The following is a 16,681-nucleotide window of genomic DNA, read 5'->3' on the forward strand; positions in this document are numbered from 1 at the left end:
TGGCTCCCACCCAGACTTAACATAATGGCAGAAGTAAAACCATATCTATTTGAAGTATTTAGGAGCATGACTAATCTGAAACTCTGAAAAGCCAGGAATTGCTGCTGGAATTCCAGGGTCTACTCATGTAACACATAATTTAATGGCTCATGCCGAGTTTTCCAGACGCAGCCCAGACAGTTCAGTGAGTCCACATGGTTAGGGAGCGGTTTTAAGCTTTACTGTACATTCCTGTTTCCTAGAGTGATGCCTAAAATGTAAATGCCGGGGCATCACCGCTTGGAGAGCTGATTCCATGGGAATTCTGAGGCAAGTGGTTTAGTGACAGCCTTTTGAGAAGCCTGGTTAGGAGAGGGGTATGCAGCAGGGCCTGCTAAGTGGGTGTGTGACCCGTGTGTGACTCGGGCTCTGCACGGGTCTTAACACCCTTCTACGGCCTTCTTAAATTCAGTTTCTGAACACCGAGTCCTGCATGGCCATTTTCCCCCTGAGCCCTGCAATGTGGCCAATTCTGTATGCAAGCTTTTATTGTGTTTTGCTTTTAAGTCGTGTCTCTTGACATTTATGGATTGCAATTATTCCATAATTATTTTTTTACCTGTCTGTATTAGGCTGTAACGGAGAAGGCAATGGCACCCCACTCCAGTGTTCTTGCCTGGAGAATCCCAGGGACGGGGGAGCCTGGTGGGCTGCCATCCATGGGGTCGCACAGAGTCGGACACGACTGATGTGACTTAGCAGCAGCAGCATTAGGCTGTAAATACAGAGGCCACTTCTAAGCTTCAGAAGTGAATGAGCGCCATGCATTACGGGACATACAATAGGAAATCCTGAGTATGGGTTTTCTCCCAAGGAAATGAAATTTCTGTTCCTAGTCGTGAACACAGAAGCCTACGTCTGTGCGCTTCTAATCCACGGTGGCTTTTCTCTCCTAGGATGGTACAAAGCAGAAACGGGAGCGGAAGAAGACCGTCTCCTTCAGCAGCATGCCCACAGAGAAGAAGATCAGCAGTGCCAGCGACTGCATCAACGCCATGGTGGAGGGCTCCGAGCTCAAAAAGGTCCGCTCCAACTCGAGGATTTACCACCGGTATTTCTTGCTGGATGCCGACATGCAGAGCCTGAGGTGGGAACCATCCAAGAAGGATTCTGAGAAAGCCAAGATTGATATCAAGTCCATCAAGGAAGTGAGAACGGGGAAAAATACAGACATATTCCGCAGCAATGGCGTTTCCGACCAGATATCCGAAGACTGTGCGTTTTCGGTCATCTACGGAGAGAATTATGAGTCACTCGATTTGGTTGCCAACTCTGCAGATGTTGCAAACATATGGGTCACGGGACTGCGGTACCTAATTTCTTATGGAAAACATACCCTTGACATGTTAGAAAGTAGCCAGGACAACATGAGGACTTCTTGGGTTTCACAGATGTTTAGTGAAATTGATGTAGATGGCCTGGGACATATAACTCTGTGCAGTGCCGTGCAGTGTATCAGGAATCTCAATCCTGGCTTAAAAACAAGCAAAATCGAGCTTAAGTTCAAAGAACTGCATAAATCCAGGGACAAAACTGGTACTGATGTCACTAAGGAGGAGTTTGTTGAGGTTTTCCACGAGCTTTGTACTAGACCTGAAATTTATTTCCTTTTAGTTCAGTTCTCAAGCAATAAAGAATTCCTTGATACCAAGGACCTGATGATGTTTCTGGAGGCAGAGCAGGGCGTGGCGCACATAAATGAGGAAATAAGCCTTGAGATTATCCACAAGTACGAGCCATCCAAAGAGGGTCAGGAGAAGGGCTGGCTTTCCATAGACGGGTTCACTAACTACCTTATGTCACCTGACTGTTACATATTTGATCCAGAGCATAAGAAGGTCTGTCAGGACATGAAGCAGCCTCTGTCTCATTACTTTATAAATTCATCTCACAACACATACTTAATCGAGGATCAGTTCCGGGGCCCCTCTGATATCACAGGGTACATCCGAGCTCTTAAAATGGGTTGCCGGAGCGTGGAGTTGGACGTCTGGGACGGGCCGGATAACGAGCCTGTGATTTACACGGGCCACACCATGACCTCTCAGATCGTCTTCCGCAGTGTCATCGACATCATTAACAAGTATGCCTTCTTCGCTTCCGAGTACCCGCTCATCCTGTGTTTGGAAAACCACTGTTCCATCAAACAGCAGAAGGTCATGGTGCAGCACATGAAGAAGATTTTAGGAGACAAGCTGTACACGACGTCACCTAACGTCGAGGAGTCTTACTTGCCGTCCCCAGACGTCCTGAAAGGGAAGATCCTCGTCAAGGCGAAGAAGCTGTCCTCCAGCTGTTCCGGGGTCGAGGGCGATGTCACCGACGAGGATGAGGGGGCGGAGATGTCCCAGAGGATGGGCAAGGAGAACACGGAGCCGGCCAACCACCTGCCTGCCAAGCGCTTCCAGCTCTGCAAAGAGCTGTCGGAGCTGGTGAGCATCTGCAAGTCCGTGCAGTTCAAGGAGTTCCAGGCGTCCTTCCAGGCTCAGAAGTACTGGGAGGTCTGCTCCTTCAACGAAGTGCTGGCCAGCAAGTACGCCAACGAGAACCCGGGGGACTTCGTCAATTACAATAAGCGCTTTCTGGCCCGGGTCTTCCCCAGTCCGATGAGGATTGACTCCAGCAACATGAACCCGCAGGATTTTTGGAAGTGCGGCTGTCAGATCGTGGCCATGAACTTCCAGACCCCGGGGCTGATGATGGACCTGAACGTGGGCTGGTTCCGGCAGAACGGGAACTGCGGCTACGTGCTGCGGCCCGCCATCATGCGGGAGGAGGTCTCCTTCTTCAGCGCCAACACCAAGGACTCGGTGCCGGGGGTCTCCCCGCAGCTGCTCCACATCAAGGTCATCAGCGGGCAGAACTTCCCCAAGCCCAAAGGCTCCGGCGCCAAGGGCGACGTGGTGGACCCGTACGTGTACGTGGAGATCCACGGCATCCCCGCTGACTGCGCCGAGCAGAGGACGAGGACCGTGCACCAGAACGGGGACGCGCCCATCTTCGACGAGAGCTTCGAGTTCCAGGTCAACCTCCCTGAGCTGGCCATGGTGCGCTTCGTGGTCTTGGACGACGACTACATCGGCGACGAGTTCATCGGCCAGTACACCATCCCCTTCGAGTGCCTGCAGACCGGCTACCGCCATGTGCAGCTGCAGTCGCTGACCGGCGAGGTCTTGGCGCACGCGTCCCTGTTCGTGCACGTGGCCATCACCAACCGGAGAGGGGGCGGCAAGCCCCACAAGAGGGGCCTCTCCGTGCGGAAGGGGAAGAAGTCCCGGGAGTACGCGTCCCTGAGGACGCTGTGGATCAAAACTGTGGACGAGGTCTTCAAGAACGCCCAGCCCCCGATCCGGGACGCCACGGACCTCAGGGAGAACATGCAGGTAGGCCGGGGTCCGCCGCCGCAGAGGCTCAGGAGGCTGTTAGAGGGTTCCAGCCAACAGCTGTGTATCTGATCGAAAGTACTTCGTGAATTCCAGTTACTTGTAAGAATGCTCACCCACTGATGTCATTTTTTTTCCCCCCCATCATGTAAATTTCCAAAAGGGCAGTTGGCCCTTCAACACGTTGATGACACTTGGGAATGAGCCGGCCTTGTTGCTGAGCCCAAAGAAGGCCCTGGTCCCTTGTAGCCCCTAAGGAACGCTTTTCCTAAAAGCACAGGTGGGAATCTCTCCTATTTCTGGGCACTCCTGAGCTGGAGCGCACACACAGCCGGTCAGAATGAAGGAACACACCCCGCCCTTTCTCCTGGGGCGGTCCTGCTGTGGGAATGGCAAGTCTGTAAACGGCCAGTGTCTGAGTGTTGAGCCTGCACTTGACTCTGGAGCCAAGCAGTCTAGTTGTTTCAGTAAGAGACACATGATGCCTGTGTATATTAGACATCTAAGATAGTAACCACCTCTGAACCCCGTAGCAACCACAAGCAGTCAGTCAGGATTATGTGTGTAATTAAGTATTGTCCATGTGTCTAGCAGGATACGGGGGCTGCCAGTGATGCAGAGCAAGGTGTGAGGGCTGCCACACACACACACACACACCCCAGCTCCAGCACATAGACACACAGACACACACACACATACACACCAGCGCCCACATACACACACACACCAGCCCCTACACACACACACACACACACACACACACACACACAAACCAGCCCCTGCACACACACACACACCAGCCCCAGCACAGAGACACACACAGACACACACCAGACCCCGCACACAGACACACACACACCCCAGCCCCAGCACACACACACACACACACACACAAACCAGCCCCTGCACACACACACACACACACCAGCCCCAGCACGCGCACACACACACACACACACACCAGCCCCAGTCTGTGTCCATCCCAAAGATACATGTGTGTAAAGACATACATGTATATAACTATTAAGAGCAGAATGCCAGCAGCAAGTAAAACAAAAAGACCTTCTGGCAGCGGAGAAATGTTATCGTTTGTCTCAAAGCAAAGCATAATGGAAATACAGACAGCGTCCCGTTTCCCCCCCCCCGCCCCCGCAACGCCCCCAACCCCCCGCAACCCCCCTACCCCCCCCACTCCCCGTCTCCGAGGCTGCCGTGGTCGTGGACCTCAGCCCCGAGCAGGCCGCAGCCATGCCGGCGTGGACGAGAAGCTGCCCGTCGCCCTTCGGGGCTGCGTGTGTCTGCGCTGTGTGTGTGCTGTGTGCAGCTGGGGCTGTGACTGGGCCGTGGAGCCTGGGTGGGCAGGATCCCGCAGATGCCTGTGGTTGGGGGTGGGCATTGGGAAGGGGCGGCCGGCGGGGAGCAGGAGACGAAACAACCAGGGTGACGGCAGGTGGAGAAGAAGTCTGGGCTCTGAGGGCCCCCAGCGCTCGCAGGAAGGACTGACGGGCGTCAGCATCCAGGATACTCAACTTGATGACCATATTTAAAGTAGCGTTGATCAAATGTCCCATTTCAAACCGACGTGCTGCTCATCTCCAAGGACTGCGGTGTTTGAGCCCAGAAGGCACAGGTTTGGGGGGCCTGGGCCCCTGCCCTCTAGGCGCCATCCTCAGCCCAGGTCGGGACCCAGGCATGCCTGGATGTCCCGTGTTTCAGTTAGAATGTCCCTGTTGCGGCAGCGCAGGATCGAGAGTGTCAGCCTCGTCCTGAGCCAACTTCAGGTACCAGCTTGACCCCCTCCCCTGCCGGCCGCGTGACCCCAGACGGACAAGAGGCCACGGCTGAGGCTCGGTCCCTGTGGGCCCAGCGTGGTGGTGGAGGGTCAGACAGGGCCACGTGTAACACGCGTGCCTCCAAGCGGCGCTCAAACGCCCGCTCACGGCTTTCTACAGTGCGGAGGGGCTTCCTTTCACGGGTATTTCTATGGCCTGCCGCTAGTGATTAGAAATAAAGGACATGGAACGCAGGAAGAGGAGCAGTGGGACCCCTGGAGACGGGGCGATGGGCAGGGCAGGCTGTGGTCCCCGGGTTTCCCGCCTGAAACCGCAGCTTCCCCAAAGTTCCTCTAGCTTTGGAACCAGCAGGTGTAAACAGCTGAGAGGGATTCAGGTTCCTACCTGCCAGATGCTCCTCTCCTTTTTGGATGGCTGGCCTACTTGATACTTAGTTGAAGCCTGATTCCATTTTTTTCTCGTCTTTTTGAAAGCAGAAGCCGTTTTTTTTGTTTGTTTGCTTGTAGTTGCATATCGGTGTTTACACTGCTGTGAACTTTGATCTGAAAAGCGGCTTTGCCCTTCAAAAGAATTTGACTTGTTTGCCTCTTCTGCCCTTTGGATAAATTGGTGTTACAAATGTCTATGACTACGTTTACTTTGGAAAATAGCCCTTTTTCCCCAGGATAAAATAATCATTAACCACGTCTGTCGTAACACGGACACTAACCGTTGTGCCAGGCAGCCCCAGGATAACCGGGTGTGCCGAGTACGGCATCCTTGGGACACTCAGCCCCTGCTGAATCACAGAGCGCCTTCTTTCTTCCCACTGAGCAGAATGCAGTGGTGTCCTTCAAGGAGCTGTGTGGTCTGTCCTCCGTGGCCAACCTCATGCAGTGCATGCTGGCGGTGTCTCCCCGCTTCCTGGGACCTGATAACACGCCCTTGGTGGTCCTGAACCTCAGCGAGCAGTACCCCACCATGGAGTTGCAGGGGATCGTGCCCGAGGTTCTGAAGAAGATCGTGACGACGTACGACATGGTGAGTGGCTCTTCGGACTTTCAGGGTGCCGCGGGGGAGAGGGGCATCTTGGGCCGGTCCCCCTGGTGTGCTCGGGGCTCTGGCTAAGGACTTGGCTTTACCTGTGCGGGAGCGTGGCTACCCTGCCCTTGCTGCATGTGAAAGACTCGAGTGTTTCGTCGTTGCTGTTGCAGAAAGCAGGCCGCGGACACGCGCCTCCATTGGATCAAATGGTGGTCAGCTTTTCAGGAATACATCTGAGTTGCTTTCTAAAGCATACACGATTTTCGACACGCATAGAGTAAGGATTTTTTTTAATCTTTCCTTGCAGCCAGCCATTGATTCACCCATATTTTGTTTTCATTTTTCAAACTGGCAGAGGTGAGAAAGTTAGTTTTATTCTAAAATGCCTTTAAAATAGCCTCAGAGGCAGGTGTCTCCACCACATGCCTGGGCCGTGCAATGCCCTCCCTCCTGAGGGCAGCCACCCCATGGTGCCCATGATTGGTAATCAGCTTAGCGTCAGTGAGGAATCCTCGGGACACCCAGAATGCTGCATTTTTGCATTTGAGGTCTGCCTTGCATTTTCCTGATCGCTCCTGTTCTCGCTGTTCTTTCTGATTGACTGTGACTCTGAGGGGGGCTTCGCGGGTGAGCACCGCCCTTTGGAGCTCAGGGTGTAGCTGCAGCTATCTGAACCCCTGTGGGTGCCAGCGGTCAGGGTTGAGGGTGGGGCTGGACGCTCCCCTCCCAGATGGGCGAGGCTGCCACCTGTGCTCAGAGGCCACAGGCCTCACCCACCCCACCTCCACCCTTGAAGCGGGCGTTAAGACCACAAGACTCCAGGCTGCTTCTGCCGTAGGCTGCTGTGGTCTGAGACGGATCTGGAGGGGCTTTGTGAAGTTTAACAGAAATGTTTGTTTGCTGTTCCATAAGTGGATCAGAAAGCGGCAATTCAGAGGACTTGATACAATTTAAAGAAAAGAAAAGAAGGCTTTCGATCAGTATTTCCCACACCGTGTGCTGAGGAGCCTTGGTTTCTTAGGATGTTAATGTGTCCCCAGGGAGAAAAGATTCCGTGTTGAAATAATTTAGGGAAATACTGGTTTGAGTAAAATCAATCAGATGTCCTCTCTGCGGGACTACGTGGGGCCCTTTGTTTGCTGGCAGTGGCCTTCCAAAGGCTGAAGGGCGTAGCATGCCCTGTTTCTTGCATTGACTTGCCATGGAGTACTATTTCCTAAAGCAAAAGTTAGGGAAGTATTTTTGTTCTTGGCCTTATTCACTGATGTCTTTGGGTGAATAAGGTTTGGAAGTGCAAATGAGAACAATGCAGTGTTTTTTTTCTTCTTTCCCCAGTTTTGTTGAGAAATAATTGACTTTCATATGTAAGTTTAAGGTGTGCTGCCTGATGGTCTGATTCACACATATTGTGAAATGATTACAATGGGCTCAGCGAACATCCATCTCCTTAAATAGATATAATTTAAAAAATAAAGAAGGGAAAAATTTTTTTCTTGTGATGAGAGCTCTTAGTTTTCTCTCTTGACAAGTTTCCTGAGTATCAGTCATCTTGTCCATTTCATTCCCAGGACGTCTTTGTCTTGTAACTGGAAACGTCTGCCCTTTGACTGCTCTCCTTAGGTTCTCAGTTCTCCACTTCTGGTGACCACAAGCCCCACCCATCTCTTTTCCCATCAGTTTGGCTTTTTGTTTCTGTTTTACTTTCCACATGTAAGAGAGGTCGTACAGCGTTTTCTGACTTATTTACACGTGTGCCTTCAAGGTTCATCTGTGTTGTAGCAAATCGTAGGATCGCTTCATTTTTTGTGACTAATATTTATATGTATATAAGACATGTGTATGCATATATCTGTATGTCTCACAGCTCCTTTATCTATTGATAGACACTTGGGTTGTATCCACGTCTTGGCTGTTGTAAATAATGCTGCTGTGAACATGGGGTGCAGATATCTTTTTGAGTTAGTACTTTCATTTCTTTTGGATACGTTTCAAGAAGTGGAATTGCTGGATCCTACGCTAGTTCTATTTTTCATTCTTTGAGGATCTTCCTTGCCGTTTTCCCTAGTAACTGGACCAGTTTACATTCCCTCCAATAATAAGAATGCAGTGTTTCCAACAGCTCCTCAGTTCATTAGCTTAAGAAAAAAAGTGGCGTTTGAGCCCGATGCTTGCTATCTCCTGCTCTCTCCAGCTTAGAGCTCATGGGGACGTCAGATAAATAAGGACCGAACAGTGGGCACTGCAGGCGCGCTGCGGGGAGTGGCAGTCACCCCCGACGGGAGGGCAGCGGGGCAGAGCTGTCTGTGGACTTCAGGGGTCGGGGGGAACGCCCCGTACTGGGTGCTGGAGCGGCCGCAGGCATGAACACAGGGGAGCTGTCCTGTCTGCTAGAATGGCGGCTGGAGGGAAAAACATAAGAAGCTCCTGCTGAGATTACTTTGAGGGGAAAAGGGAAAGATAGGAAAAATGGAGAAGTCTAAAGAACCCTTCCATGCTGCGACTCAGGCTGCCTGGTTAGTTTTATGAGAAGCCAATAGAAGTAGCTGATATCTGTAAATGCTTTTAAACCTTAAGCCACAGATAGAATCGTTAGCTGCTTTGTAGATCTGTGTCGTTGGCCAGCATCTGAGATGACTTACCCGCTAGGGTGTTTCACGGGTCTCACAGCACAGTTTCTTCCTGGTAACCTTTTCAACAGGACCCTCCTGAGGGTGGGCTCTGATGCCCCATGGAGGTGAGAGCTGAGTGAGGGTTGGTACCAGGACCTGGTCCGGGCTGGGGGCAGAGCAGGAGGGATCCTGGTGAGGTTGACGCAGCACCTACCACACTACTTGGCACAGGAGTCTCACAGTACCCCCTTGCTTCCCCACCCTACCCTCTCCCTGGGCTGGTGGATGATAACACTTATTATGTAATTCCAATTTGCTTGTGACTTTATAATTGTGTTGTTGCAGAAATGATACGACAATTAGCTTGCTTGAATTTTTAAAGTTGTGAAATTAGTCTTACGTAATGTTTAAATATCTGGGCTGTGTTATACCCCTAGTTTTAGTGATTTGTTCTATTTTTTAATTCCCCCTGATAAACTAAGCCATAAAGTACTTAAAATTAAATTCAAATTTTTATAATACGCATTTAAAAATTGTCACATTGTTACAGCAATACGATAGCTCTTGTAATATTTTATAGTCCATTTATTAGTGACTTAATTACTTCTCACCTTGTGACAGTTAATTTATTAAAGCTAGCTAAAGAATAGATGAAATATTGATGGGAAATGCAGTAAGGTCTTGGATAGCCTCTCCTTTTATAATGTTATATTGAGCTTAACCCAAAATTAGCCTTGGAAATAAGATCTTATTTCATTTTGCGGACTTCCATTTATAGTCTGAAGACTCCAAATAAGATCTCATTTTCTTCTGTTGACTTCCCCTTTGTAGCCTGCCAACTCCAAGTGTAGGTGTGAGAAACGCTCCCCTCCCTCGCCAAGTCCTGCACTACTGTGCGTCTTTGCCCTGGAGGTGCCCCCAGCGAGGAGGGGCAGGTGCTATCACCTAGGGCGGCTGGAATATGTACTTATGCTGTCCAGATGGTGGTCCCTTTCCTGTGTGTAAACTCTCATGAATGAACTAGGGTGGCTGAAATGTGCCCATCTCTGTGAACACGGAGAGGCAGGGAAGGGGGCTGATCGTGCACTTGTCGGCAGTGTGGAGGCAGGAAGGGGCACAGAGTCTGTCTGCACACCTCCAGTCCCAGCGTGATTGTGAACAGCCCTCCCTTTAACCTTTACAAGTGTCCCTGTTTAGATAATCAGTTGTGTGATAACCCTGCCCATGGCCCCCAGAGTGTCCCGAAGGCCCTTATGATTCCCACCAACAGACAAGTCTTCAGAATGGTCCAGAATGGTTTGTCTTACCCTATTTGTAGATCCTCCTTGGGTCCTGGAAGTGGTGAGGTTCGAGGCTGGGACCTCACTCAGGAAGGTGGGTGTCAACGTCTCTCGGGAGCAGAGGAAGAAGTCAAGTTCAGACAGCTTCTTAAACCAGGCAGATGGGCTAGAAATTAAGAGGGGCTGGTCTGGAGAGTGGGAGCTGCCGTGTGGTCACAACAAGGGGGATTTTTCTTCCCTGGAGGAGGTTACAACTTAGGGGAAGAGAGGACGTGTATCCCTAGATAGTGAGAGGAGAGATGCTAGATATTTTAAAATATGTAAATGATTTTGAAAAGACTCATTTGAAAAGACCCTGATGCTGGGAAAGATTGAAGGTGGGAGGAGAAGGGGACGACAGAGGATGAGATGGTTGGATGGCATCACCGACTCAATGGACGTGAGTTTGAGCAAGCTCGGGAGTTGGTGATGGACGGGGAGGCCTGGTGTGCTGCAGTCCATGGGGTCGCAGAGAGTCGGACACGACTGAGTGACTGAACTGAACTGAACTGAAATAAATTATGTGGATGTTTGTGAGAGAGAAAGGTCAGTTTAAAGTTTAGGGCCTGGAAAGGCTTCAAGGAAACATTGGCCTTTGAGCTTGACCTTTATGAATGAGTCAGACTTCGGCAGGTGAAAAGTAAGAAGGAAGACTGTTGCAGGCGGGTTCACAGAGTGAAACACGCTCAGGAATGGGAAGCACGTCCTGGGAAACTGACACGTGGGCCAGGGGAGTTCCTGCACGTTTTTGAGCAATCAGGGGCCACGCTCAGAGTCAGGATTTGGGGCTGTGAGAGGGCTGGGTGAGGGAGAGCTCAGAGGTCACCCGCCTTTATCGTGCAGATGAGAAAATGGGAACACGGGTGCATCGCGCTAACGTCGGAACCAGCGTGAGGGCCTGGCTAGTCTCTTTATCCAGTTCATCCCCCATAGTCCAGATCAGGAAAATGAGCTGTGTGTGCAGTTTGTAGATGATGAGTCTGCCCATAAAGCCCAAATAGCTCCAATAATCATGATCTGAAATGGTCCACGTGGGGCTCTTGAAGTCCCAGGTAACTTATTTCTGATTCTTGTTCCCCCCCTGAAGGCAGAGAACAATTCGTCGTGCGTACCTTGGTGTATTTTTTTTTTTTTTTAGTATTTATATTATTTTTGACTATCAAATTGCACCATTGGGGCTTCTCTTTAGTTGTGGCTCACAGTGCATGGACTTAGTTGCACACAACATGTGGGATCTTAGTTCCCCAACCAGGGATTGAACCCAGGTCCCCTGCATGGGAAGGTAGATTCTTAAGCACTGGACCCCCAGGGAAGTCCCTTGGTTTATGTTAAAAGGCAGCTTTGATGAGCTTAAAATAGGGAGGACTGTGTTCAGTAGATTCAGTTCCACTCAAAGGAATCTGATGACAAGTATATCTTTTATATTATTACTTCAGAGACAGAAAATTTGAAGATTTTACTCGGAGCCTATGTAAATGAACTTGAATGCATCACCTGCTGAGAATCAAATACCACGGTTGAACTTGTTCTCTCGAGGGTTGAAGATCATGATTATGTAACCCGAGTAAGAAACTCTGGTGAGCATGTGGGTCCTCCATGACACCCAGTGCTCCTGGAATCATCTTCCCAGGGTTTAGGACACCTCCCCTCTCCCATCAACGTGACTTCATCCATCACCGTTTTATGTCAAAACGATGTTTACCCTTTAATGTTGATGAAAGTGCTGATTCAGTTCCCCAGTTCTTATTGCTTATTTGTTTCAGATTTACCAACTACTTTATGCTTAATTAAAAAAAAAAATGAGATCTGTACTAATACATAGAGACCAAGATGTCAACATTCTTCCTCAATAGAAAACATTGGAAGTTTCAATATTTTGTTAAGAGTTACATGAAAAGAAAGTTCTCCTTACAATTTTTTCGTTGGTCTTTGAGGGCTGTATTCCCAGGGAAATAAACTGGATACAAAAAGACAAGCCTTGCAGGATTCCACATAGGTGAGGTATCTAATGTAGTCAAGTTCATAAAATCAGAGACCAGAATGGTCATTATCAGGGCCTAGGAGGAGAGGGAAATGGGACGTTATTAATTACCAGGCATGAAATTTTAGTTCCAAAGCCCTCTCACTGAAGACCTGTGCACCACGCATGCCTCTAGTCAGCAGCAGTGTGTTACCCTCAGAGCAGGTTAAGAGGGTAGAGCTCATGTTAAGTGTCCTTATCAGGCAAACATTTTTCAAAGAAAAAGGTGTTTTTCCTGATTTTGCTACCATGTTTCTGCACTCTGCAATATGCTTCAGTCATTGTCATTACACTGACGATGACCTTGTGGGGAATTAGAGGAGAGAAGGGGAAAACGGAGGGGAGAGGACACCTCGCTCCGTCAGAGAGCGCCGTTGTTGACGCTCAGCAACGGACTAGCGGCCGCCATCTGCTGGGAGATGCCCATGAATTCATTCCTGTAGGTGCAGTTCCTTTGTCTCCACTTTCTGTTTTAAGTTAATTTGTTTCCATCTTTTAAAGCTCTGCAAAAATCCTGATTTTAATTGCCTTCACGCTTAATTAAGAGAGCACTCTCTGGGGAATCCATTTATCCAGTAGAGAACAGTATTTTTTTAGTGTTTAAAAAAAGAAAGAACAAGTTGCTTTGTCTAAGAGCATGTTTGCTCACTGTGAATATTTTTACATAAGCTATAAGTAGCCCCTTCTACCTCATGGCTTTGCATATTTCTTCGATAAAGCAAAGTCCTTTAAATAAAAGATGTGCAGTGAAGGGTTTTTTCCTTACACAGACAAGCCAGCGTCAAGCGTGCTCTGCTGAGTGCTGTTGGTATGGGTTCCTGTATTTGGTCCGGCCACTGCCTGATGCAGGGAAGAGAGAAATCACACTTCATGATCGATGAAGCTGGCCCATCTGGACCAAGCAGAGATGATCTGTAATAAGGTTACCATTGATCCCCTTCTCCTCTGTGGCTCCTTTTATCACACTTCTGCCTCAGAACCTGACATTAAAAGCATCTTTTAATTGGCCGTGTCAACTGTCCCAATTTTTATAACTGGAAAACAGAACATTATGCCTTGGGCTAAGACTGAGCTAAAAAGAGGGTGGGGGGAAAGATTAGGGGAAAAGCGGATATACCCTGCTGCAGGGGCAAGAGCAGAAACCCGGAGGCTCTAGTTTAATGCAGAGGAGGAGGCCTAGCCATTGATGCTTCCTCAAGCAGTTTCTCTGGAATCATCAGAACCGTACAGCTGACCTACTTCAGAGCGATGGCCAAGCCCGTGGGAAGGGAAGGAGATGTTTAAAGGCTGGGCGTGCGGATGCCGTCCCCTGTCCCATCAGATCAGATGCAGAGGCTGCCTTCAGCCTCCGGGAGCAGAGAGACCGACACGCCTCGAGAAGATGGCGCTTTACTGGGAGCGGGTGGTGATGATCGCACGACCGGGTCTCTCCTCCGCTTTTCTCCTTTCCAGCGTCTCCACAGAAACCTTCGAAGGACGCCTATGTAGACGTGTTCCTAAACACACACATGCAGACCCCAGACACTCAGTGAGAGCGACTGGGGAAAAGTAGGCTGGGAGGGGCTAGCCGCTGCCCCGGAAGCGCCTTCAGCAGCAGCAGTGTTTGCCGGTGCCACGTGATGCCCAGCCCATCTGTCCAGGAGGACGGAGACGCAGATCTTTACGCGTTCCCCCAGCTCGTCGACTGCTGTCTCCAGACGGCAAGCGGTAAACGGGCCTGAGCGGCCTGGTGTCCCCGGCTGCACCGGAGGCCTGGCCTCCCGTTCCTGAGTGACCCGGGCAGTGGCCCCGGGCCGGCAGGCGAGACGCAGGAGCCTGCGGCTGGATTTCCTGTGAACCAGCACCGGGGCGGCGGCTGCCGGCCGGGGGCTGGGACCGGGCACTGGGGGGTCTGCTCTGGCTTCTCCATTAGCACCTTGCTCTTGCTTTTCAGAGAAACCAAACAAGCTTGTTTGTTTGTGTATTGGGTGTCCTGGATCTTCGCTGTTGCCTGAGGGTCTTCTCTAGTGGGGGCGAACAGGGGCTGTTCTCTGGGAGTGTGCAGGCTTCTCCTTGGGGTGGTCTCTCTTTTGGGGAACACAGGCTCTGGGGCACACAGGCTTCAGTAGTTGTGGCTCACGGGCTTCCTTGCCCCAGGGCATGTGGGATCTTCCCGGACCAGGGACCAGACCCACGCCCCTGGCACTGGCAGGCAGATTCTTAACCACTGGACGGCCAGAGAAGTCCCAGATTGCTTATTTCTTGAACACTTTATTTCACTGACTCTAGCAGGAAATGCATATAAAATATATCTAAAGCTCCTAAAGAAAAGCTTCTGAGACCTAAAGCTCCGGAAAAGGGAACTTTATTTTCAAGTTTATTTTCTTCTGCATTATGCGGAGGAACACTACGAGACTTCTGATAAAACTAAGATCGCTGGAGCACGGTGGTCCTTTCACTTCCTGTGAACGAGCTGACGGATTGCCTCCCGTGTCCACGTCAGCTTCTCCTCTGAATACGGGATTTTGCTCTGGTCCTGTTCCTTCAGCATTTATTGTTGACAAATACATCCTCTTTTTGACCAGAAAGTTTGTTTCTTCAGAGGCTGAAGATGCCTCCTTAAGGTGTTTGCTGAGTGCTTCCATCAGAGACCCACCAGGACCTCTCTCACAGAGCCTGTGCGCGTCTCCAGAACGCGGCGCGCCCTCTGTCAGGAACAGACGCGGTTTTCTTGGCCGGGCGAGGCTGGAAGACGCGCTGGCCTCCTCACCCTGGTGCGTTCCGCCGGCTCCCTGCCGCCGTCGGGCTCTGCGGAACCAGGACTGGATGAGCCTCCGGGGCGTCACTCCTTCAGGCCTCCGGCGCCTCCGCCTGTGGGGCGGGGTCGAGGTCGGCCAGGCCGGCAGCTCGAGTAGGGGACGCGGCCTTCCCGGCTCTCCGAGGGCCAGGCGGCCGTCCCTCCGTTTAGCTCCCCTTGGTGAACCTGGTCCATCAGGTCACTGATGCGCTTCGGCTTGTCATCGCTCAGCTCCGCGGTTAAGCTGCCGGGGCTCTCAGACTCTGAGTCCCTCATTCCCTCTGAGAGGCGCTGTTGGTCGGGGAGCGGGCGGCGGCCGAGGCTCCCTTCTGCGTCCTCTCTAAAGGCGGTCCTCGCGTGCGCACCACCCTGCCCTGCCCTTGGGGCTGTCCGCGCGGGGGTCTCCTGGCTCCGTCCGCAGGGCTCCAGGGGCGGCTCCCCGCGTCCTCCCTTGGGGCTGCAGACCCCGGGCCCAGCCCTGGGCAGTGGGGGGCGTTTCCTCTCTCCTAAGGCTGATGCTCTGGGATCCGCCTGGGTTGAGTCTTGCGATGTTAGATTAATCTAGACAAGAGTTTCTTCTTGACAAATCCTGACTTTCAATTCTGTCGTTTTGGTGGGAACCCAAATGAAAATCTAATTTGGCCTTTAGAACCGAGAAGTGTCTCTGTTTTTATGAAATAGCTGTTTTTTGTTTCTTTCTTTTCACCCAGCCTCCGAAACTCACTGTTTGAGTAGGTGGAAAGCCCCCAGGGCAAATGATTTATAACCTATGGCAGTGCGTCTGGGACAAAAACACCCTTGCCCTCTCCGTTACACTCCCCTGCCGTCCCCACGCGGCGCGCGGTGGCTCGGTCCCCATGGCACGTCACCTCCTGGATTCCCAGAAAGACAGACCTCCCCAGATAGCACCTAGAGGGAGACCCGGGTGTTGAGGCAGAGTTAGCAGTGCCAGCTTTATGAACTTAGGGTTACGTGATGATGGTGAAGACAAGGGAGTCGATACTTGGAGTGCTGTTGTTAGGCCAGTAACATTCTTCTTAGAGCGTCTTGGGCACGTGACCTCCTTTTGGTGTGTTGGGATTGATAAAGCACCTATGTTAAGCATAGAAATTGCCAAGAGAGGGAAAAAGGGGCAGGGAAATAATTTTCAGGGCGTGTATCTCATGCATATAGTCTGCTAGCACTTGAAGTTTTCCAGGATTAAAATTTGATTTGCTCTTGAAACATACATCAAGCCCCATGAATAATATACAACCCTCCCTTAAAAGAGAGTGCTTTTTAAAGCTTGTAGAATTTGTTTGACATTTGATTTGCTCTTGAAACATACATCAAACACCATGAATAATATACAACCCTTCCTTGAAAGAGAGTGCTTTTTTTTAAAGCTTCCAGAATCTGTTTGACGTCTTGAAGTTTGTGTTCACTGGGGTGGTGTCCACAGTGTGGTGCTGTGTCTACAGCCAGCTTTGTAGATCCTTTCAAACCAGAAAAGTGACGGTCTAGAAACAGGACTGAATCGGCTTTCAGCGTGTGATACTTTGCGTGTCTTTCGCAGTGTGTGAGTTCTGAACCCTTTCAGAGCCACACGAGTGAAGACTGGCCCACCTAGAACCTGTCCTTCAGGGCTCACCGCTGTGTTCTCCACCTCCACCCTGGTCCGGAAGCCCGCTGGCTTGCCATGGTCTTGGGCCCAGAAGGGAACCGCGTCTCTCCTTGACC

The 16,681-nt window shown here is 50.8% G+C and overlaps 1 protein-coding gene across 7 annotated transcripts in view; it reads left to right on the plus strand.

Annotated features, from left to right (window-relative positions):
• The window catches only part of PLCL2 (phospholipase C like 2), a 211,539-nt gene that overhangs the window by 121,087 nt on the left and 73,771 nt on the right, over positions 1-16,681 (plus strand). For 4 of the 7 annotated variants that reach the window (XR_011561751.1, XM_019964638.2, XM_070771823.1 and 1 more), the window contains exons 2-3: positions 936-3,422; positions 6,032-6,235. Coding sequence is in view for 6 of the 7 variants with exons in the window: in XM_019964638.2 (XP_019820197.2) it covers positions 936-3,422; positions 6,032-6,235 (2,691 nt within the window). In the remaining variant the exon portion in view is untranslated. Of the gene's footprint in view, positions 1-935; positions 3,423-6,031; positions 6,236-11,602; positions 15,345-16,681 lie in introns of those variants that run through there. The other 3 variants (XM_070771923.1, XM_070772060.1, XM_070772001.1) reach the window with 2 other exon arrangements.

The sequence above is a fragment of the Bos indicus genome, chromosome 1, assembly GCF_029378745.1.
Source record: "Bos indicus isolate NIAB-ARS_2022 breed Sahiwal x Tharparkar chromosome 1, NIAB-ARS_B.indTharparkar_mat_pri_1.0, whole genome shotgun sequence".
In the NCBI taxonomy this organism is placed as follows: Eukaryota; Metazoa; Chordata; class Mammalia; order Artiodactyla; family Bovidae; genus Bos; species Bos indicus.